Source organism: Lingula anatina, chromosome 4 (genome assembly GCF_051362555.1).
Source record: "Lingula anatina isolate TDL-2025a chromosome 4, LinAna3.0, whole genome shotgun sequence".
Classification (NCBI taxonomy): Eukaryota; Metazoa; Brachiopoda; class Lingulata; order Lingulida; family Lingulidae; genus Lingula; species Lingula anatina.
The window spans coordinates 14856596-14882646 of record NC_141770.1 but is presented as its reverse complement, the minus strand read 5'-3'; the positions used below and the strand labels follow the sequence as shown (position 1 = coordinate 14882646).

General features: G+C 38.6%; 1 protein-coding gene across 1 annotated transcript; it reads right to left on the bottom strand.

Moving 5' to 3' along the window:
- Positions 1 to 1590: 1590 nt before the first annotated feature.
- LOC106170940 (GTP-binding protein REM 2) lies at positions 1591 to 24460 on the bottom strand. Its single transcript, XM_013551007.2, has 4 exons — positions 23618 to 24460; positions 11175 to 11260; positions 9535 to 9712; positions 1591 to 3855 (listed from the first exon to the last, which is right to left on the bottom strand). Exons 1-4 carry the CDS (start codon positions 24333 to 24335, stop codon positions 3563 to 3565), a joined length of 1275 nt encoding a protein of 424 aa, XP_013406461.2. The 5' UTR covers positions 24336 to 24460; the 3' UTR covers positions 1591 to 3562.
- Positions 24461 to 26051: the final 1591 nt, after the last annotated feature.

The window sequence follows — 26051 nt, the reverse complement described above, 5'->3', positions numbered from 1 at the left end:
TTCTTTATTTACAGTCAAGGGTGAAACATTAGTTAACCTCTGTATCTAAGCTCATCTACTTTCTTCCATTGCCCTTTCATTTCAAAGCTGCTTCCGTAGTGTTTCAATCGGAAAAGAAATCCTCATATAAGTACGAGATCTGAGGATATCGAATTTTGAACGTTTGCCATTCTGTGTTTTTGTTGATTAGACCAAGCAAAACATATGCTTTGTTGCTGTAAAAAGGTTTTCCTTTCTAAACCGAATTTATTTTCGTAGTAGGTACATGTAGATTTTTCTTCATTATTGGGTAAAACATGCAGACATGATAGTAAACGAAAAACAAGCAAGGTAAGTAAGGTGTTTGGATGAACGCTTTAAATTGGTAGTCTTTTTGCGGGTTGATATTTCAAGTCTTTTGAAACAGAGCCAATGCTGGGTTTGTTTAACAACCAGCTCAAATGAATAATGGCGTTTCAGCGTGCCTGGATCAAAACGCCTCAGATGTCATTTGGCACTCTATCAACAACAAGCGACACATCAGACCGAGCCCCCAGATGATTATATATATATATATATATATATATATATATATAGAGAGAGAGAGAGAGAGAGAGAGAGAGAGAGAGCAAAGCAGCCGTGCAACAATTTGTCACCTTCAAAAAACGCCGTGTTAAATTGAGTGTTATTCCAAAGATTCGTTGACAGTTTAATCAATGTGATGAGAGGCCATAGAAGAATGTAATTTACATGGAGATTCTTTTGTGCCTGAATCGCATGTTTGCACGCAAATATATGTGATGCACATTATCATCCAGACCAGTCCCCTTGAATGGTTTAATCTGCATCTTTTAACTTATAACAAGTTAAAAAAAGTTAACAATACAGAGCATGCTTTTGAACTTAAACTAAAATAAAACAAACACATTGTTTGGCCAGTTTGACCTTAATCCGTTCTACTTGAAAATGATACAAAACACTATTTGTGAAAGACAACGCGTTAGGCTGAGGCATTTTATCATTTCTTCTCCACTGGCAACCACGTAAGGTAAACGTCATTTCATTTATTTATTTTACTTTATGCCGAATAAAAATAATGATCAACAAGCATCAACATGGGTTTTTTTTTAATCTCGTTTTCATAATTTGAGCAATTGAACAAACATATGTATTAGCTCGGTAGTTGGATCATATATGATAATTATTTAACGAAAACTGAAAATAATTTCATACCGTGAGCTCGCGGCCAACATGGACGTAGGCCTTTATCAGAATTATAACTATTATTACTCGCTGACCGCTGGGTGGTATAGCGGCCACGGAAGATACGGGAGGCAATCAACAGCAGCCGTCACCAGCCACTCATGAAGCTAGGGGCAGGGGGCGATATACCTGACATTTACAAGAGGGTCCTAGCAGCTGTACAACCTTGCGGCCAGCGAGTAATAAGTCAGATCAGTCTGATTAAGGCCATGTCGGTCGCAAGCTAACGGTATGAAATTAATTTCAGCTGGTGTTAAATTATATCCGTATTTAATGGTTTGAACAATATTTATAATCATAAATATTAACTTTCAAAAAGGTTAAATAAAACTGACAAGATTGTGTGAACACATTTGAGCATTTATTGCAGAATATAAATATATTCGTATGTATATATATTTGTAAACATAAATATATGTGTGCTTATCAGAAATTAGAAGACGAGAGGTTGCAAGATACAATTTTATAACAGCCGACATTTGCCCCTTTTTTTCAAGTGTCAGGTTAACTAAAGTCTAGTCCCAGTGAACGAAAACATAGCGTAGATTCATACCAAACACGTTAAATTTTGTTCCAGGGTGGTGACACGCCCCCCTCCCTCCATAGCCTCGAACCCCCCCTCCACCCCAAACAGTGGTGTAACAAGCACAAAAACAGATCAAAAACAAATCACTGACTATCCCTTTGAGGCTTGTGATATTATATCATTGTTTACATCCAACCTTTAAAAAACCCCAGCAGGATCTGCCTGCAGTGGATGGGCAACCATGATCATTAAAATACAATACCAGGTAAAACATATAGCTCCGTTTATACACGAGAAAGAAAAATAAAAATATTTTGTCTGCTTCTTTGTCTTGAATCTTTCTCTTCACTACACGTTTTGTACTTGTACTGACACTTGTATGTGAATAAGTATATACTGCAATTTCTATGATGGCTGTTTCAGGAATTAAGGGAACGGCGGGTCACTCACCCCTTATATCTTCTATATATTATAAAAAAAAAGCCTATCCACCATTCTACCTCCCCCAAGTAGTGCTACATGTAGTATAGCAAGCCATTCAATTTTACCATCCGTGGGCTCCCTACATTTATAGTATTGTGTCCATTTTATGTTTTCCCATCAGACAGACATGGTCTTGGGTCCGCCAGAGCCTTTACCGGTAGGTGGAATATCTAGTTTAAATAAACCCACAATAAATGACAGTGTGATTAAAACTAGTATGTACAGAGCCCCATAATAAAGTGAATGATCTGTTAATGAAACTTACATGGATATGTAAATAATACAACGCGACAACGTGCGTATTGTGTTTAAAATAATGATAACAACAAATCCGTCAGAAGAAGACGGTGAAAGTTTTAAAAATACAACACGGAATAATAAGTTAACCAAATAACAATTGGAATATGTACATGTTCAACTTTATGAAAAATAACCTCCCCTTAAACCTTGCGGGTGTAAAGCTTATTGAATCCTTTTATATATTTATATTATAATCATATTATTTATATTATACCATTTTCTCTTCACGGTCCCATTAAGCTTGTCCGAGCTTTATCTCACAAACAGTTATCCATTTGGGGATTTTCCAGGTCAGCTTTCTCAAAATCTTGCAAAATCACGTGTCTTTCATTGTCACTGTTTATGACACTTCATGAAAAACAAATGACACATGTATAATCCAAGAAAAGATCAAGGGACAGAGTCAATGCTGGGAAAGAGTTACATTTCTCAACAGAAAAGAAGGAAGTTCTAAAATATAACTCGAGTGTCAGTAAATCTGGAGTAACGACATTCGTCAGAAAACTCCATATACCAGATGGACCTTCCTATTAGCTAGTAAAGTTACAGTGCATATGACTTTCACTAATGTTGCTAATGCAGATGACGGTTAAGTGTCTGTATCTGTTCTGAAAATAGAATTCCTGGTGAAAACCTTAGTTCCGTGTTCGCTAATTTAAGTTCACTTTATCTTGCTTGCAAGATAATCATCCGGGCACTCACAAAGAAGGGCCGCTTGTAACCACTTCAGGTGAGTTGCAAAGAAATAGGTAATCGATAACGAAGGAAAAGGCAATGGAGGTACCTGCGGCGGTAGACTTTGTAAAACTTAAGGCAGTAAAAAGACACTAAAGTATAATTAGGCAGAAGACGCAGTCAATTAACTAATGTGTCTTTTGTGGATGCTGTCAAGTTATGTAAAAGTGACGGTGATAAATGGATGTGATAATGCATTTGATAATAACGTTAACAATCAATCTCTCAAGAACCCGACAGCGTACTGTCGGATTGATAAGACTTTGATAGCCTTTCTCATCGCATGCTGAGTTTTGTGTCTGAAGGCGTTGATGAATTAGAGGAGGGTCCTTTTCTTAACAGTTTATTAAGAAGTCCCTTGGCGGCCTTAAGGCTCGAGAAAATGCGATTTTTTTCTTTCAGAGATTTGTCTTCCTCCGCAGCGTCTCTTTTCACAATGGCGTCAACCTGCATTTCTCTCCTGTTAATTTGACTCAGCGTCCCCACTAGCAGCTCGTCAACGTGGTGATTAAGGACAGCTGATGTCTCGATAAATTTGCAGTTGAATATTGACGCCAGTTTCTTTCCAGCTACAAAAAGAAAAATGGTTATTTTAGTAAATATCCATTATATCTTTACCAAATGTATTAATAAATATAATGGATAAACAAATAGTTTACAAAGTTGATTTATAAAATACCAGATTAATTTATAACATTATCAATTTGATAGGAAGCTAGATGATACCCGCGTATGGAGTTTACGAACTCGCGACATGGCGTGGCCAAAGAAGAAATGATAACTTGAAAAAGAAAAAAACGAAAACATGACACTATTTGACCCTCGGACTAGTTAGTCCCCTATTCTGAATGGGGCCAATCAGGCCCTTGACAACGGTTATGGTACGAACCATGTTTGGTCCAGTGAATTCAGTATTACTTATTGTTACTCGCACCAAAATTCAAAAACTGAAGAACATCAGGAACTTATCTGTTTTTATTGTACTAAGGATCAGAGTTTAGGTCGGAAACATGTACAAATTAATATTGCTCTAGCCAATGTTTGAACATGATAGAATTTTCCAGTGGTTTGTTATCAACCTTCAAAACAAGCAAACAAACAAACAAACTAATTAAGAGCCCATCTGTGAGAGGAAGTAGGTAACATCACCCTTCAGATGTTTCTCGTCATGAAATGATGTTTGTTTGCGTGTGCGAATATCTTGCTTGGAACTGAGATTTAAAAAAAAGGAAGAACCATAAGAACTTTATATGACATGAATATCAAGGTTATATTTTAATTGGGATTTACAATAAACTCGAACATGCCCAAATACTTTTTAACAATGAAGTCTTCTAGGAAATACAGGTATCACCATCAATTTAATTTAGCGGAAATTTTCTCATATTCGTCCATACGATCTCACCCTCGGTAAGTAATTACCGCCACTGATAATTAATGGCCTTCATTGGTACTTGCTTAAGTGTTATTTTACTGCCACACAGTCTTCAACACTCCTTTACGGCCGCCATTTCCAGATTCCACCTACCTGTACCCTGCGATGACTTGCTTATCAAAGATATAAACGCTTCTCTAATTATCTAACTCAAACGAAATACCTGTCTCCAAGAATTACCTAACAAGGCGGATTTCTGTGAATCACAGGTTCATTATCGTTCTATTTAAGAGTGTGGTTTTTCACACAAACGTCAACCTCAAAACCAACATGACGCTTTGGTATGCAAGGATGTGATGTTGGGTGGAATATTAAAACCGGGACACCTATTGCTGGTACAACACAATGCATTTTAATCCGTACTCAGATAAAAAATAAGGCGTTTCTCACTAACAGCATCTACCTAAACCCTTGTTATTAATCTCGCGCATATCCAACTAGCTTTTTATAACTGTCGATCCAGTGCACACTTCGTTTAAGGATTCGAGCAAGAAAATTATCTAAAGATATTGCTAGTCAATTCAAATTAGTTATTCACAGAAACTGACGACATTGTCAGTCAATTCAAATTTACATCCCTGGAGATGCCCTTAATTAATTTGAATGCATTGTTCATTGATTTAATACACGTTATCATTTGATTGTTCTGATTTTCGAATTGATTCGAATTAAGGCATTTATGTTATTTGAAAAAACTGGATTGCCTTTTGTGTCGCTATTTTTCATCATTGCCGTTACCAATAGGTACTTGGAATTCCAACTAGGCATTGTATATAGTAGCGATTTGTAAGAAACCGGGTTTGCCGTTCTATCTGATTGGTGTATCTCTGGTGTAATTTGATTATTACTGACTGAAGTTCGATGTTATCTACAATATAACCGCAAATCGCCGTCTTAATGACACACAGCGGACGCAGGCATACATGTAGCTTTAAGTTTAACGCAGTTCACTATGAAGATAATTGTTTGTGGTTTTCTATCGATTTCTAGATAGCGCGCACACAGCTGCCTAACCAGTCAGACCATCAGATCAGCTCTGATTTGCTGAAACTGTTCTCCAACAATATCACAATGCCGTATCCGATTTTAGTGATCGAATGGATAAATGGTCCGTTACTGGGCAGATATCACACAGTAAGTATAGTCCTCTTATCTGGAATAGTGTGTACCGCCTGGCTTCAATTTTGAAATTATTTGAATCAGTGGCGTGTACTTGTAGTCAACACAAACTGTTCTCAGTAACCACTGTCCGTTTCACACACTTACGCACGCACACACACACAAGCACACGCGCACAAACACAAACGCACCACACATTTTAGGTCTAGATTACGAGACAGGATCTGGGACCTGCTTCAAAGACCTATAGGCCGAAAACTGGTCTTAAACTTATGATAGCAACGTTTGTCCACTTTGCAACAAGATATAGACTGGTTGTTGTCTAAAAAAAGAAATATTGTATCATAAGAAGAGATACATGGTTATACTGGGCACTTGGTAAACTACCAAAGCCTTTATAGCCTCATCTTAAACTGAAGTAGAACAATCTCGAGGCTATAGCCGTTTTGTAAGCAGCGAACATGATTTTTCCAAGTTGCAACCGGAATAACCCGCAAAAACTTGTTTGGTACATGAAGCAGATAATCAATCATTATAATCTCAGGATTTGTTCTGTTTGCTAAGAGGAACCGTGTTTGGTGCAGATGCACTGCGCGAGTCGATAACTGCAACGGAGTGTATTACGGAAACTGGAAGGTGTTGCCTTGTGACTTTAAGGGAACAGTTATTTCTGAGGTCTGAAAATGAATTGAAAGACCATTTGAAGCCATTTGCATTTGGCTACAAACTGGATATTTATTTATTTATTTAATACGGGTAACCTAAATTTCATCTTCCCTGTGACTCTATGAGGCACTTTGGTAAAAAGATCCACCAAGATAAAGAATAAAAAATACGAATTAACAGCAATAACAAAAATAACATTCCTCATTTTCCATAAAGTTTTACTTAAAATGAGCTGATTTTCAGCTTGGTGCCAACGGAGCAAGTGTAGTCTTCCGCCCAATGTAATGCTTGTTACAAAAGTAACGTCATTGGTGCTTTCTGCACTCTGTTCTTGACGGAGGTATAGGGTATACACCTGCAATATTCCCGCCATACAAGGATCACATCACCCGTAACTCTTGTGATCAAAATGGTCAAAAATAACTGCAAATGATTTGAAATTATCATTTTATTTATTTTAGGCCCCAGAAAGTGACGCCCTCTTTAAAATAACGGAAAATGCAGGACTTGACATATGCGACCTACCATTAATGAAGTTTCCTATATTTTTATTTGAAGACGTTTTGCTATATGTGACGTAAGTTTACGGCAGCTGACGACTTTTAAGTATATTGGTTTTGTAATGTGACCTAAGCTAAATGCCCCTGTATATAAACGAACAAACCAATTACAATAAAAAACTACCGCATCCGTACAACTAATGATGCCTAAAGTTACAAGTTTGGAGAGGAGAAAGTAGTGATGGCCATGAAACGAATTCTCTGGCCAGCATTTATTTTCGATCATAAATTAAAAAAAAGTGAATAAACACCTGCGTCAGCTAAAACATAACTGGGAACAACAAGTGTCGTTTACGCCAGCCCGTGGAGAATTTCCCAGGTGTTTTCAGGTGTTTTCTGGCTTACTCACGTCACGCAAATGTTGTTTCTACGTGTTCCAGTGTTGATTTCTCAACCACATAATGGCACTCTTTACTTGCTTGGCAACTGATGTGATTAATTATTAATACTAGCAAATAACGCAAACTGGTTGTACTAGAAATACACGCCAAAGGAATGTCTAGATTTTACAGATGCGATTACTGGTAATTATGGTGTTGATTGAGGGCATTTTGGAAAAAAGCAGATTAACAGATTACCCCCACCAATTAGAAGGGAAAAGGATTAGCTCATACTGTCGTGTATTTATTTGACGACAATCGAGGGCGTTTTGTTATCAGGTTCACATACATACGTATTGTAGAAGTCAGCTATGACAATATCGACTCTAGCCATACGTAATGATAACCATGTTCACTGCTTGGCATTTGAACTAATTTAGGGTAGCTCATTATAATTTGTTTTAAATTTTGTCTAATATTTTACCTTTTCAAGTTTTACAGGCAGTCACAAAGATGAGCTTTTTGACACGAAGCCAATTACCTTTCCAAACGTTCGAATAAACGCTCTTCAGTAAAATTTGCGAAACAAATTTAGCGGGAAAATAACCAATTCATGCCGTCGAATTTATTTAGTAGTTACTGCAAATACCAGAATTATTAACCCAAATCATTTCCTAATCATAAAATGACACCGCAGAACATTTCCTGATTGCCTGCATTAATTCAGTCGTTAAGTCATCAACCAACCAAGGTGCCCCCTTTAAAGTGTGCCGTCATACGTCAGTGGAATTGAACGTTAAGGGTGTACTGGTCTCAGTGTATCTACAGAGTGTTTCAAAATATCCATTATATCATGACATTGCCTAAGCATTAGTAGGTTATGTGTTTATTTGATGCCTCTCAACAACAACAAAAAAAAAAAAAAAACAAACAAACAAACAAAAAACAAACTTAAGTCAGTTCTGATAGGATAAAATGTGCCCATTAGACCATGTAGCCTTTTTTTTGTGAAACTGGGTCCTGGTCTCCCTGATTTCCCAGTCCACACGGCAGCAGGAATATGCCATTAAAATGTTAGGCATCTGTGTGTCTTGGTAACTACAAAGTACACGTAGGTGGATTAAAGGCGTCCTCTACGGGTGGGAGGGGGTTATTCCCCAGTTTTTGCAACAACGCCAGTCATGTAAGTGAAAGAAACAGCTAGCGGGAAAGGGATAAATTGACGTCCCCGTCGTTAATCTCTGTTCTGAATGGCAGTGCCCACTTTAAAACTGCTTCCTACGCAACTGAGTAATTACATGTAGTCATGCAGTTAGATAACGTATATGATTGATAGCATTAGTTACCCGTAATGCACTTTCAGCATAGAAATAATTCACACATTTCCCTCTTCCAAAGTTATTAGAAACCCGACTATTACATGTCAAACAGCGAGCGTTATTGCAAAAATCCATTTGCAACCATCTAATTCTCTCTCTTTTATTAAGATATTATGCCACTACTAACAGCACACATGCAGTGGGGCCAGCAGCTATTACACTGGAGGACTGTGTCTATCTAAAGCTTTTTTTCGCAACATGAACGCTATCTCCGACGAACCGCCATGCAATACTTAAGTACTTCCAATTCGCACAGTTCTTTACAGCTAGTGATTAAAGCAGCAAATCGATCGCTGCGGAAGTACCTTTTGAAACGAGGGTCTCGAAATTATGTCGTATAGCGCTGGCAACAATGCACTGAGTAAATCAAAATGATTAATACGGTGTAATCTGATGCATTTGAACGATTTGTGAGTAATTAGATATCTTGTTTCTGAAAAACACGCATTTCGGTCTCTTCTAATTTGTCAGATCATCTTAATAGATTGTGCTATAAAAAGCAAGTACCTTCACTAGCGCAGATTCTCTTTATGTGTATTTCCCCCCTGTTTGCCTGAATTTGAGGTGTTTTGGGTAGGCCCTACAAACCAGGTCACGCATATTTTTTTGTAAAATAACATCAAACCCGTGCATACAGTAAATCGTTGGGCTTCATTGCCAAATGTGATTATTAGATTCATTTACCAAAATTAGCTTAAATGCCTTCTTCTTAACATTACTTCAATACCATCATATTGCACACGCGGACAGAATATAAGGAAAAACTTACCATCTGTGCTCACAACTCTCGTTCTCGCGAGATCGCTTTTATTCCCCACGAGGATGATAGCGCAGTGCTCGCCCTCCGTCTGGCGTAACCGTTGAAGGATCTCAGAGACGTATTGGAATGAACACTTATCGGCTATAGCGTAGACGACAATGTAGGCGTCCACGTCTTTATCGCGGCACTGAAATACAAAAAATAATATTGATAAAAATAAAAAAGGAAAAATATGAAATAGTTTGTCAATTATACATAAGTTGCATTTGCAGCTGGTGACAATAAGTAAAATACGCTATGGAATCTGGGATAATACCTAAAGGGGAGTTTTGCTTCGTTTCGCTGGGCAATATAACAATTTTATGTGGGGCACAAGTCTGGAAAATGGCTTAGGTTTTTTTTTTTAATTTTCGATTATGTTTTTGGGAGAAAGAAATGTGCTGAAAGCTTGGGGGTGAGGAGGAGGGGCGAGAGGTCGTACGTACCCGCCCCCTGGATCTGCCATCGTAACAAGCAGGATATCCGTGATGTGCATTTCCTCAGTTTGCTCACCAGATAAGAACAAAAAAGAGAGTTTCATAATTTAGTTCGATAGCTCTGGCTAGGCTTTGACAGAAGAGGGACATGGTCTGGCATTTCCGCAGATTTACTGCGCTGGTTTGGTCGGTTACCAGGAGAAATATCCTAATCCCTATACCATAGTATGTTTTTTTTCTTCAAGGGTCGTTTTCACACAAAAAGCCTTTAGAGAGAAAGTTGGCTTCAACTTTGGGACCACTGATTTTGATCTACTTATATTCTAGATAAATCCGTAGTACTTTACTAAGATAAGTAACTACTGGACCAAAACATTTGGCATTTATTTGTGTTAATAAGACACCCTCAACAGGCCATTTAAAAGGGTAACTACAGAATTTTCTTTTGTCAAAGTAGGCTACAATTTGGTTCTTAAAGTATCGACCAACTCCTGTAGGTAAGTGTTTGTGCATTATTTTTCTAGCTTACTGACAAGCATGCAACGTACTTTAATTTTCCTGTGGGTTGCAACACTCATTCCCACAAACATACAGAATCTGTCCAAGAATTACAATCCATGAACCCGGTTTTAGTTCCTAGTGTCCAATTTTTAGCCACCCTAGTAATGGAGACGGGGACTGGTGAATTTCACTGTCGCTGGTAAAATTAGCCATTTCAAAACTCGAAAAAAAACTTTTTATGCATTGTTCTTCTCATAAATACCTTGTTGTAAAAGGAGACTTGTGGAAACTTCTAGGAAAATTAATGTGTTGGTCCATACGGGTGTAACGGGCATTGTTAACCTTTTACTAAACACAAGCCAGTATAACTCACTGGGCCAGAAAGTCATGTGGACTAATTGTTCACACTAATGAAGTTCACAGTATTTTGTGTTGCTCTTCATTTCTCTAATGTATATTTAATGACTACATTGTCACTATTCAGGTACACATACTGTAATGGATTTCTACGATATCTTTTTTTACAGAACATTATTTTTTCCTGCAAAAGGTGCAATACACAGCCTGAATGTAACATGGTAGGACACGCATTATGTAATACCAAAATGTTCCAGAGAGAGAGAGAGAGAGAGAGAGAGCGAGAGAGAGAAATAGAGAGAGAGAGACCATTACCTCTTCAAGCGTGGATGTCACGAACTGCATTTCTGTTTCCCGTCCGTCTAAAAGTACTGAAACTGATAGGTCTGAAGTTTTGTTCCCTAAAATACAAAATAAACATATAACTTGCGTTATTCATCAATTCGTAAGCTTTATTATATCTCTTTTGTGTCAATAATTACCTGCTTTTTTTAGATTGAATTGAGTGTTATTCAAAACCTCACTGCACCCACCACATGCCCAGGTTTAAATAAATGTCGCCTATGTACACGTATAAATCACGATTATTGTACACCAGGGCACATATGTTGATGTAGATTTTCGATACAAAACGATGTTTTTCCGTCATCTTATTTGCGAAATAGTCTGCATATTTCCCAAAGGTGTCGCCACTATATTTTCTTTTAGCAGCTTCGAGTTATCGTATTATTACACGCAGTGCTCTGTTCATACGGGTATTACCCAATAGTCACAACAAATCCCAGTGAGACCCGTGTAAATCTAGTATGGCCCACATAGAATAAAGTGTGAGAAGAATAGTGAATAAAAGAGACGACAGACGTAATGATATTAACAGTTCCTTCATATTCCTAAGATAGAAACGAGTTAGTCCCAATACACATTGGCGGAAGTACTTTAAGTACATTCACCGTTCTTTCTGTTTTGTGGAACTTAATTATATGTTTTGCATTGCTAATTTTTAAGGTATGGTCAATTACTATGCTTTTTGATGAGAATGGTACGCATTTGACCACAATCAGTTTCAACATATTTATCTATCCTGAAATTCTGGATATTTATACTAATGTATTATGCATCTGGACATTCTGGCGATTTTAATACCAATTTTAAAATACCAACGTGTGCACTACTAGGGCATCATGGTCGTTTACACCAATTTATCTATCTGAACATTCGCGCTGTTGTAATACCCGCATGCAACAACGCACCTTTTGAAATATTAAATAGGACTTCACTTTTGACTGACTTTCCTTAAATAATTTGAAACTGCTCATGATATATCACCGTAGTTAATTTTTAATTACTTAAAAGACTCATATCACTCAATCTTTACGTTAACCACCTGTCTTTACAACGGTTTGTACATGTTGAATTAAGTGACGCATGGGTCTTCTAAGGAGTTTCTATCTGTTCTAACAGACCACTATCGGTTTCAGTTCCCGGTTTTCTCTAAAAACACACACAGGCACTTCTCCGTGTATTTTGAATGTTTAACGATAATATTCCAATTTCGACAGAGTTTCTGGCAAGGACGTGTTATGGATGCCCGATATTCAGAAATTTCTGGAAACTTACATGTGCACCTAATATCAGTATACCTCTGTTCATGTGACCGCTGAAACCCAGAGCGTGACTGGTAACGGCATGTAGATGGTAGCCTTCAATTCCCATTTATCCCATTTATCTCTGAGGCGCGGGACAGGGGTGGAACAACAAGAGGGCGCTTCAGAGAAGCAGCTTTAGTTAAATAATTTCTCATTGGTCAAAAGAAATAATTTGAAGAGTAGCCGTGATGTTTAAAAAATAGGAGCTGAGAATCTTGTGTGGGTCCGCTGTGGGTCCCTGTTGAGTATGTCTGTGGGAACCGCTATGTCAGTATTAGTGGGACACCCCAAAATGGGTTGTAGCCTGTTAGTGCTTGGACCTTAATCGTGTTTATATGAGAAGTGCTTGCATGCGATCCTAGGTACGAAGCAGTTAGTACCCCAAGTCCAATGGGGTTAGGGGCATAAGACTATCATCAGGAGCCTAAAAATCATTAACAATTCAGCTTCGGGTCTAAGTTTCTTTATGGAACTGGCACCAGTAGTAATAGGCAATTCTGAGACTTAGAAAAACAACGCGTTGTAATGCAGGATGTTTTACTGCATAATGTACAGTATGCTTCGAATTTATGTCAAACTGTCTCTTCATTATGTGCATGCGTGTGTAGGTTACAACATCAACGTATCAAGTGTAGATACATGTAAGTCATCTATAACTCTATATGTTTAAATATTCATTTGTCTTGTACACGCAATTTGAAGGTATCAATGTGCAGAGTTAATAGACAAAGATAAAAGGCACCGTTGTAACACTGGGATTAATAGCATGTAACCTATGGGTACGTACCTTAATAAATTTGACAAAAGAAAAGTTAATTAAAACGCACAAGTAGACAATCTTGTATGTAGTGCTTACGGTATAGACCGTAATTGGAGGTTTATGGGAATGGTAATGAAATATATATGTTTACAACCAAAAGATCATTAACACTCGGTGGTTCAACCCCGACTCATATATTTGACCATATTACGTGTGTGGCTTGACGCAAAGAGGTGCTATAGGGGCAGTTTATTGCTTAAACTTTAGCATTGCGGGTCAGTACATTCCCAATGTGCAACAAGTCTGGAAATCAAATGCACAGTGTCTGGACAGAGAAGAAACTTGTTTCACCAACGGTTTGGTCCATACTCTGTCTTTTGGGTCAAAGCATTATTACGTATGGCATGATATAAAGGACGGAAACTCATACAGGGATTAAACCCTTTACGCCCAACGTAGGCCTACATGATCACCTCTATGTAGCTAACACATTAGAGCGTCTACAAAAATATAAAAAGCACTGTGTTCCCACTTAATCTAAAACATACATTCTGTAAACTAGCGCCAACAGTAGTCATACGATATTAACCTTTTGGTAGAAGGTCGAGGTGATTTACAACATATCCCGCACCTCCAACGTAACAGGAGGCCTATAGCGTGAAATTTAACGGCAACCTTTCCCCCTCTAGCCTATAACATTTTAAAACTTATAGGAAATAAATAAGAAGTTGAAAGAGAGCAGCCATTTACACGAAAAATCAGCTAACTACTTCTGTCCTGCAGCTGAGGCCATACTTATGATTTGCCTTGTCAAAAAAACCTGGAATGCCAAAAGTGGTAACATGTGGTAAGCTGTACGTTCATCTGCTCTCAAGGTCAAACCCTGTTGAAATATTTGGCGTGGAATAAGTCGAGTCTTTCATCAAACTGATCTAACGAAGTTTGATATGCACAAGAGATCACAATGAATGTGACTCTCGTCGAATAAAACCATCAGCGCGATGATGTAGTTGCCCAAAGGTTTAGTGAAAGCTAACCGCTCATCGCCCGACGTGCGGCGTAAACGCAGCTTATGCATTTTTTTGTTATCTCAGTGGGTAGGCCTATATTTCGATTTAATCAAACCCCATAAATGGGTATCTGAACAGCATGCACCAATGGGGAACATGCATCTAAAAATTTTCGATTAATTTTTCGCTGTTTATGTAAAGCGGCACAGCGGTTGTATAAATGCATAGGGTTTCTATGTGCTTCGGGAACATTTTAGCGGTTTCCATGCAACTCGGATATTTAAAAGATGTCCTTTCCGATTTGAAATATAAAGCGGAATGACGCTTCAAAGACGTATTCTACTGTGGTTGAAATGTAAAAAGTACGGAAAGAGATATTTTTGTCTGATTGCTTATCAACGTTAACACTGTGGCTGTACCTAATGATTCAAGTTACACTTCTGGCAACATGCGCGATTTTGAAATATTAACAACCCTTACGATGCATTTCTGTGATAGTGAGTAAAGACAAATGTATTGCACGTATATAATATTACAGAATATTTTATCAGTGAATGTGACCTACTTGTATTTATATTATCACACTTTTGTCTTGTTTATGTCTGTCTGTTTTGCTTAATGCCTACTTGTCTCTCTGTGCTGGTATGTCTAGCTGTCCGTTTTACTGTCCACCCACATCAGGACCCGTCTATTTATTTTACTGACCAGTAAAATGTAACCTATTCGTAAACGAACTAAACTTTTAGGTTTCTGGAAAATAGTAAAGTACGTCTTCTTGTCTGTTTGGTCTGTCATCTTGTTGACATGGACGCTTGCGAATGTGTATACCAATTATTTTGATTGCTTGCTAATCATCAGTACTATATGACGTACTAATAGGAAAATAACTTGGACTATCAAGGAATCCGATCAACCAGCAGCTTATAAACTAAGCTTCTTTCGAATGATTCACAAATTGGTAGAATTATCTGAGCACCCATTTGCGGTATCGCTACTCTTACACAGCAACACACACTAGCTAATTTTAGGAAATAATGACAAAAGAGAAGCAATTGACAGTCGCACTGTTGTAAATTAATCCCAAAACTTCGTGATGTGGTACACGTATTTACGTCATGACAGATCCAGAGACATTGGCTCCGTCTCGTGGCTTTTCTCTTTCATCAAAAGCAATGCCGAAAACTCTTTGAACGAATCTCTATAAAATAATTCTGACTGACGCAAACAATGTCATTCCTTCCTCTCGAGTTTCAAACATTAAAGCAAATTTCACTGAGTCTCTGCACGAACTATTCCAGGACATTGTTCTTTATACGTCATATATTTCGTGCCACTTGTTAATTTAAAGTGTGCATGAATATTACTCAGGTTGATTGACTAATTTCACTCCTAATTTAAGGTGGTAGACAAAGGTAAACGAAGCACCTGATGCAAATTGTAATTATCCAAAAACCCAAATAGCTTTAAGGACGAGGGAGGGAGGGAGGGGGAGGGTGATGGGAGATGGGAGAGCGGCTTACGCGTACCCCTGTGCCTTTGTTTATGTGCGTCTGAGTGTGTATCTGTTTATGTGTGTGTGTGTGTGTGTGTTTTTGTGTGTGTGTGTGTGATTGAGTGACTGTGTGGGGGTAGGTGGCAAACAATGCGATCTGAGGAACAAACGTTAAGCAATAGCTTTGGAATAAGACTCGCCTTAGCTTGAAAATATGGTGGATGTTATGTTTGTCGATAGAACAAAATTACTGACGTCAAATCTATAATCCGCCATTACACCATGGGTCCCATTACAGTAAGTAATCTAAACGTTTTAAGAGATGGAGACACTGATGTTTTGATAAGACTGCCGAAAGCCACGTTATCATTAGTACATGTACCACCAGAGAGGCGTTTGGTTCAGCGTATAAGGCAATGTATTTCGGGACAGAGCTTTATCCTGCCATATGCAATCATCACACCTTTTTATTCTAATTCTGTAATGATAAATCCTACATTACAAGTCTTATAGTGCAGATGCTCTAAATAATCGTCAGCCATTGTTCGGACTAACTGGAAAGGAAGCATAATAGGCACTTAATTTAATTATCTATCGAAAAAAAAGCCCGTTGCTTTTCAATTATCTCTAAAGCTTTATACCATCCCTTGTGACAGTTGGACGTAGGAACCATGTGTTCAACGCAATTTAAAAAACCCTCGTGTGCCTTTTTTTACGTCTTGGTGCTCATCAAATACACACACAAGGGGGAGAGAGAAGAGAGGGGATTTAAAAAGAGAGATATATATGAGCAGGGAAGCTCAAAGCTACATAACTAAATGTTAAACCACTTTTATTGCCCAACGGTCACTTTCTTGCTTTCCCTACAAGCCGAATGAGGTGACTAACATGGTCTTGGACGTCAAACATATTCGATATTATATTGATCGCTTTGTCACGTACATCGTTCTTTGCTAGCAGAGGGCATTTAGTCTGTAGACTTTATCTTTTAATTTGTCCTAATTGAAATATAGGAAAAAAATTGGATTCTAAACAGGAATTGGTGAAGGGCAGCACGTGATCTGGTTTCATGATAAAATGAGGTTTGCGTTCCATACCTTACTCAATAGATAATAAGAAAAACATGCGGGTAATTAGAAGATCAAAGGATATAGATATCAGCTGTATTGCCTGCATGTACATACAGGTGGTACATTGAACGCTGTTTTATTTGCCTTTTCACAAACAAAAATAAGCACACACACACACACACACACACACAGAGAGAGAGAGAGAGAGAGAGGATATGATTTATTGGCGGATGCCAAGATGTGTTGCGTAGCATCAGTAGAAGATCTAAGATGCATATTTCTAGCTGGGGTTTCCTAACGGATTTCCTGTATCTGATAATAGACTGAGGTTGTCGTAGGGCAATAATGAAATCAAAAACGAAAGCATATGACTAGACTAGACCGCTTGCAGCATCAATTTTATGTACCTGTAGTAACATTTGCAGAACCGCATAACAACCCTTTTCACTATTAAGTGACGTCGACGTGTATTTCGTGTACTTTGAGTTTCAAAAACACTGGCAGATCTAGGATTTTTGGCGTGGAGGGTAGGACAAGGGAGATGGGATTGGGGTGTGTGTGAGAGAGAACAGGGTGCCATAGAAGCTAAAGAATAGCCTTGTGCCCCATTGCGCCCGCTCCACCGGATCAACCGTTAAATTGAGGCCCGAGACAGACCCTGGGAACCAATACTTTTGTTCAATGAATTGTACGAGTTTGAGCATTTCTGTAGTTGGCTATCGTTGAATTGCTGATATTCACCGATCCACGCCATTATTCGCGGTTTGCAACAATACGCCATGCAAAATTATATACGAAAACCCGTCTGTTGACAACTGATCACTTTTTATGTCACGCGTTGCAACTCGTGTTCTTTAATTGGTGCAATCAAACTGGCAATCGAGGCAATTGGCAATGATTCATCTGCACGGAGCTTTATGGCGTTAATTTTACTGAATCGCTTGATAGGTTCTTTCTTTTTAGACACGTTTCTTCTTCAATAATTGCTTCATGTTTCATTACGAAACATGTCGTAGAAGAGACATCTCGTTTTGAAGCCCTGTAAATGCGATTTCCAAAGACCTTTTTGCCATACAGTGTAACCATTAGTTCCAGAGGGTATTGATTTTATTGGGTATGCCAATTACAATTACGCGCATTTGGTTAAAATGAACGTCTTTTACATGTAGGCAATCTACTAATGGCGCGAGTGTGACGATGGAATGCATTGCAATCAACAATTTAAGGAGGCGACGTACAACATTTCCATTGTTTAAAATGCTCATATCCTTTACTGATACCCAAAGGTATCATACGGCCTGTTAAGTAATGAAAGTGAAACCCCCTCATTTCGCGAATCAAATACTGACGTTTTGCCAGTTTACATGTATCTCGTGCAATCATTTGCACGCTGTGTCTGGAATACTGTTCCAATCTCAACAAAAACGTTCACGGCCAAGAAATAATGTTCACGCTTAAGCCATGTTGATGCTGTACAAGAGAAACACACTTGATCTACATATACAGAGGCGTTCGTGACAAATGTAGTTTAATATATGATAGCTGCAATAAGTTTTTCCACGGCCATGAATGTCGTATGAAATAACACTCAACCCATAATTGAGTCACCTATCACGACAAAATGTATTTCTTAGTGGCCTTTGTCATGGTACCTAAATTTAGCCAGCTTGTCTTAAACAATATACAGACGCTTCAAACGTCTTTCGTACAGAATAGAAGAGAGAGAAATGTTTCATCATTTGACCTTGCAGGTGAAAAAAGGATTTGACATCGCAAGCAATGAAATCTGCTTCAGTTTGAGACCTCGTGCGCCCTCCTTTAATTTCAACAACAATATCATGGTACTAAATAACATCTTTCGGACCCTCGGACTAAGAGGCATTTGGAATATCGGACCCACTACCCTTCGGAATATCGGAGCCCGGCACAGCGACCTATTTTTTTTAACTAGGCTCCTACAATCTTCGGAATATTGGACCCTCGGAACAATAAACCCCCGAAATATAAGGATGCCCCCGCCAAGACGATCCGGAACCAAGATGACTGTCATGGAACTACAGATGCAAGTTTCATACTTATACTCGTTACTTTGCTTGCCTTACCTTCCGTATGAAGGTTGACATCAATAGGGATGAACAGGTTCTGGATTGGCTCTAATTGGCTGATTTGAAATGAAAAGACAGATCCTCTTGTGGCCTTATTCCTATTAATTTCATGCTATTGGTTTTTTTCGCTCATACCTTGAGCATAGATGTGTTTTATGCAACGTACATGTTGGTTATATTTAATGGCACTCTCTGCGAACTCCAAAGATTACAGAATATGCATTTGAAGCCCATAAAATTATGTGTTGGCGTTTTAGTAGTTTTCTTTAGTGGTTATAGTTTTTTTATATCCGTAACTCAGCTCATTTATTTCTGAGAGTTATAGGCTGAAAACATCTTTGCGGTCACTCATGCCACATATAATAAGGCCAGACGTCATCACATGTCGGTCAAACCTTTAAAGAATCCATGTAGCGGTCAGTCTTGTACGTCTTCATAGTCAGATAGACAAGCTTGGTATTTGGGTTCTTAACGCATAGCCAAGCGTAGTAGCCCTCACACCTGTTAAAGTGGATGTCGAACCTGATTTAGAGCACGCCCATAAATCTCAGTGTTATCACTCACCATGCTCGTTTTCTTGTTCCGCACGGCGGAAATGGTGGCACCCGGAGTTTCAAAGATCACTGTTAACGGCATGGGGCTGTCGATATTTAACGTGAGTTTTCTAGTGATGGCTGAAAATCGGGGTGATAAACAAGAAGCATCGATCCTCCACAAACAACACTACCGGATCCTGGACAAAACTTCAAATACAGAGAATATGTTTTTTTTACGAAACCGATCTCAATTTTAAGTTCTTGTCACTAAATGATATTTGTTTACGGAAGTATTTTTTGTCGAAAACCGAGAGTTTCTGTCGACTTTTCAACTTGATAACGTTGTCAGTGATATTGAGTAACCAGCATTTATAATAACGTGAAAGACGCAAGAACAGCTCTAAAACAGAAGCCATAAAACACATTTACCAAAAACTAACTGAGCGCTTCTTGGCTTTTTTTGAGAATCAAGAAATTGCGCGTCCACGCGTCTCTTTGAAGTTATCTTTTGTTGTAAACGTAACACTTTAGTGCTGTCTGGCGATGCTGAAATTCAAGGAATTGCACTTCCAATGATTCTTTCATTATTTTGTTTTGTTGTTAACATAACTTTGCAAAATAACCCAAATAGCCTGTACGAATGACCCAATTTTAAAAACACCTAATGCTGTCTGGCGATCGTTGAAATTCAAGGAATTGCTCTTCAATGGGTTCTTGTCCACGAAACAATTTGCTAAACAAAACAGTACCTTTCTCAAAAAGACACAGGGTTGTCTGGCGATTGTTGAGATCCAAGGGATTGTCCTTTTATGGATTCTTTCACATTGTTGTTTTGCTGTAAACGTAACACTTTGCTAAACACCCCAAGCAAAAAGGACATTTCTCTGAAAGACACAAGGCTGTCTGGCGAACGTCAAAATCCGAGGAATTGCAGTGGGTTCCTTAACAATGTTGTTTTGTTGAATATGTGACACTTTGCTAAAGGATAAAAATGACCCTTTTCTCTCGAAAGCACTTAATTGAAAAAGGAATGTTTACATTTTACAGGACAACTTTGTTTCCCTGTTTCAAAATAAGTGTACCATGCATGATGCTCAAAAATTAAAAATGGCGGCAGTAAGAAAACGCACTATTCTTTATCATCACTTTAGACATTTCACAGCATTGGCGTTACTAAAAATAATACCTTGCGTCAGACTTTTGAGGTAACAGTCTTAAGAAAATGCACCGAGGTTTCAAGCAATTACTACTATCTGCACTCGCTGTTGCTTTCGATTGAAAAAAAGACCGTAATTCTGATACAACTATGTTATTTTTGTCTGCTGTTATACAAATGTGCTACTTTACTGACTTCGCTGTAGCAACCCTTCAATTAGACAAAAATGATATCGAATCGCTAATCTCCTTATGTTACGTTGAAGTAAGCGCATTTTCCTAAATCTAAGATGCAGAAAGAGTAATTTCCTGGAAAGAAGGTTGGATGGAAGGTGCGATGAGGTTGTCATATATCAGATTTAAACAACTTTCAGACAGACTGGCGTTAATAATCTCGCTTCCTATTGGGTGCGACTTGAGGTTTCTAAGAATTTATATAACTTCTTAAGGGTGCACCTCGTCTGAACTCGAGTTACATCTATCTACCAATGTTCCTAATTGACCGAAGTTATGAAAAAATAGCATTCTATTTTCTGAACAAAAACGAATTAGAACTAAGACGCTACGGGACTTCTGAAAAGTGGATATACGATTTAATCTTGAAATACATGTTCAAGCCAGATCAGTGTAATTAAAAAATGCTATAGGCTACTGATTAGAATGCCAATTTGAAGCTTGTATTCGCTATCTGTGCATACATGTATAAACGGGAATTTATCGACAAAAATAAATAAATAAATAAATAAATAAATAAAATAATTAAAAAACAGATTATATTCCCATTATTCAGAGCGCCGAAAAATGTAGGCCTGCAAAACCGTCTATTACATACCATGGTGCAACGTTTCTAGTTAGCTATTTTTTTTACTAATTATTTATCTATTTGCGCTATACATTCGCATTCGCAGATGTGAGACTGTATGATAATATGCCATGTATAAATTGCTTTCCCATGAGGGTAAAATAAACAGTGAGACTTTATTGCGAACTTAGACTTATCCACTGAAGCGAAGTGGAACACTTTTAAAAGGTCAATTTCTAATTCAGCTATTTTATCTGATACTTTGCTGCTATTTTGGTATCGATGTGTGTAATAAGAGTTGGTTAGTTTTGTAATAAACAAGATTCGATGTGACTAACAAGAGCGGGGGTGGTAAGTGAACCTAATTGCGAACAGGTGTTTAAAGTGGTGTTTTTTCACTCGCAGATTCAGAGAAAACAAGACAGAGGAGCACTTGGGGTGCCCCATCAGTCCCTCCCCCCCCCCCCCCACTCCCCGACTGCTTTGCCTTTTGATTCACCTGCAACAGGATTTAGTTAGACGGTGATGTTCTTGTCCAGTATTACCCCAAATATTGTACAGTATTTTGACTGTTAAAAATACCCTTCCTCTGAAGATGAATTTTATGCCCTGTTTAGTATGATCTGAGTCATTTTGGGTGATTATTAAATTCCTTTGTTGATAAAAAAGCACTGATGCAAAAACGCCCTTTCCGCTAAATTACACGTTTTACCAACAGATAAAAGCTATTATCGAACACTCGACAAAAATATATTGCTAGGAAATGCGGTATCGTTTATACATAGTGTAATCTCCGGGACAGCGATCTGCCTGGGCATCTAACTAATCTGTACCGCATCGCGTCTCATGGTAAATCCGCTTTGACTGCGTTTAAATCCTTTCCCAGCTTTGCCTACAGCAGCGATACCTATACAAGATAGTGTATACTTGAAAATAGGGAAATGTTTTGTTTATTTTAGTTAACAGATCACGAATTTCCCCCCTGATTATGTGTCTGTCTGGTTTCTCTCGATTTCGCCATGTCTTATCTTAGCTGTGATAGCTATCCTTTCGAAAGGGGAATTCAGATGCACTCCGAGGACTATAAATGAAAAATTTATGTGTTTTATGGCTTCTGTTTTAGAGCTGTTCTTACGTATTTCACGTTATTCTATAAACATCATAATATCCATGCAGACGCTTGATGAATGTTTCACGCGGAACCCACATCATTTTAAGTATGCCGTTACCATTAAAAAAAAACACATTGCGACAAACTTTAATCGGAAAAATATTGCGATACCCCGTAGACAGACAACGGTAAAGAACTCAATACACAGCTTATCAATAATGCATACACTTCACTCTTTTAGCATTTTCACGTGTTTTTTACTTAGACACATGCTAATCGGAAGGGTCAAACTCCTCATCGATATTTTGCCCTCTGGAAACAAAAATGTACCTACTTTCTGATCAGATCCTTTCGGGCAGTGTTTGAAAAATCTTTTGCTAGGGCATTTGCACCCGCGAGCTTCGTACACTTGTTGCTGCTGCATTTTTTTTTCAGTACAGAATTATCGATGGGCAACAAATGTGTTTTCTAACGCACATTTCCTATTGAACTCATGCGTATGACATACATTTATCAACCATTTCCTTGCGGCAAAAGTGTCTTTTGTGCACGGATGAGCATAATCTTTTGACAAATAGATCAAAATATACTGCTGTGTTGGAAGATGAAAGTATCAGATTGGGTACAATTGACCTAGGCAAAGAAAGCATTTTACAGGTGCTCTCCTTTCTTGTGAAAATCCAATTAATGTAAACAGCCTATATATATCGCGATGTCCTATTTGCAAAAACCTTAATGATAACTTGAAATTACTTAATGGTGATATAGATAATATTATATATAAAATTAAGGACTATGAATAATGCACCGCCCCAAGAAGACCCACTAATATGGACACGGTGTAAAAATGAATTAATTAAAGAAATAATGAATCTCAAAAAAGGAACCGCTAAAATGTGTCTGTGTTTTCGCACTTTCTTTTGTTCTCTTTTAATCATACTCCAAAAGGAGTACAACTGCATAACGACAAATGAATTTATTTCACCGATGCCTTTTGGATAAAAGTGTCCAATGCTTGACCGATTTTAAGTATAACTTCGTCAGCCTAGAGCACAAAGTCAATTAACTTACCCGAATGCGTTCCCCTTGCAGCCACGTCTTCGGAAGTCGTAAACTGTCGCACCAGGGACATTCTTCCTACTCCAGGGGTCCCCAGGACCGCCACCCTGAAGACACGGTCTGCCGCCGTGCTTGACGTTCGACTGTCGCGTGGCGATGCACGTGGCGAAACCGGCGGTTCGTCGTCTGCGAAAACACTGTCACTGCTTTCACCGGTTCCCAGCGTCGGCTGAGGCAGAAGCACCCTACGTTTGTAGGAGTCCCCCCTGTTGAATAAACCCTTGCGCGAAACTGTGAAATTTCTGACTCGGTAAAACTCCCCTCCTGCATCATCCGAGATGTGCCCTTCGTCGTCTATGTCGTATGCGTCCGGCAGACTGTTGCGCCTTTTCTGGCACGTTTCACGGGGCACTTCAAGGTGTCGTCTGCTGGGTTTTCTGCAGGACTGCGACCGCCACGTCGGCTGCTTTCTTTGCAGACGGGTCGCAGGTAGCAGGGGGCTGCGACTTCCAGAGCCGCCAACACTCCCGTGATGCGCCCGCCTTATACCCGGCGACAAGCCGAGTCTCTCCCGCGCTGAGTACTGCGGCGGTGCCAGGCTGTCGGCGCTGGAGGACGATCCGCGACTGGAATTGGGACTGTGTTCGACAACCACCCCCTCGTCGACGCTTGGTCGTGGTGAACGTTTCCGAGAGCGATCACTGCCGGAGCGTGAGACCGGGCGAGACATGACAGGAAAAAAAATGTCCACAACGGCTGTCAGCTTCCTCGTGCACAACCAGTATTCAGTGTTTTACTACTCTTAGGAAGCGATCTGTTCTCGCTGCGCTGCCAGAGCTCGATCTACCGTTACACGGCGAACATTGAGTACTTAATGCTGCGGGTAGCTTAACCATGACCTTTCGCAGATAGATAGTGACGTAGATATATGTCAATCGATACTACATAATTTTTTCAATTAAATGTTGTTTAAGCGTCCTGCCTCGTCTACGTAAGCCAATACCAATCTGTTCCAGTAAGCTCAGGGCAATCGGGGTTTATTAGGAATATAATTCTCGTGATTTGGGGCGATGGTATCTCTAATTTAAGTTACTTCGTAAATGATTGAAGGAAAGAATGTGGGAAAAGGAACAGATAGCCGAGGCAAATTGCGTTAGAGAATCAAGCAAACTGCGTCATAAAATTGTTTTATTACTTGGATATTGAGTCCTCCACAGGCAAAGAACTCCCATCTGTAGACGTACAAAGGTATAAAAGACATGGAAAAACTTTTTTTACCAATAAAGGTTCATAAAATCAAAGATTAATAATAAAAACCAACCACTTCATTGGATTTTGTGTAGTAATACAAATGAAATTCACATTGTAATGATCTTTCCAGGCTCCGACCGTTTATCCTGAACCTCTGCAGCGATCAAATGAGCAGAAAAACACAATACGGACAACAGACAAAGGTAATGTAAGAATATATAGAAAATACACTGAGTTTTTGTAAAACATGAATACATACCCTGTATCGGTGTTCTTCGCATTAAAGATCTTGTTACTTTCCTGGAAGCAAATTTCATGAATAATAGTTGATATTGATATCACTGAACTTTTCTTAACCTCATGGTCTTGACATGTCTAAGTTGGGAAAATTGGTGTCGTCTTTAATGTCAACCAGAAGGCAGGATCTGTGACATATACAATTAATACACCGCGTTTATAGGGAATCCATTATTAATTTGCTTTATTGTATTATATTACCGAGGGCGTCTGTAACCTGAGACTTGTGGCGTGTTAAGGAATCTAGTGGTCGTCTGGGAATGGCATTGGGAAATCCTAGTTCAGTATCCACTGTTCGTCACATTACATAAATGTGTGGCCAAATGTCCGATTCTGTATGATGCAACAAAGTAAAAATTCTAAATTGCCCCACTTTTGTCATATCTAAAATATTCAGTTTATATTTGACCTGTGGGGTTGCCGGACGTTAATGTGGGATTTAATGAGCATGATTCTCAAACGAGAAACGAGACTGGACCTCTTGTTTCTGGTACCTCGCAGCCATCTTAACATGATGTCGCCAAGCTTGGTTTAATATTAGATTACCCAAGCTTAAAGTTATTCTATTAAAATAAATAAAGCACTACAATCAATAAAATCCTGGTATTCGTCTCACCCATAGCACTTATTCAATTATTTCAATGACTTTAAACATTGAGATATGAATATTTTCTAAAATTTTAAACCAGTCAATAAATATATATGAAGAATTTGCATAACAATATGTGGATAAGTCCAGTAAAAAGCAAGAAAGAATCAAATTCGTCAAACACAGGCTTGCTTATTGCAAGCACCGAATAAACGGGCCAAACCACGATTTTATGAAACGAAGGAAAAAAATCCTTGCAATCACGAATCGTACACACGCTCGCCTTCCCGTTTGGTACGTTCTGTCTGT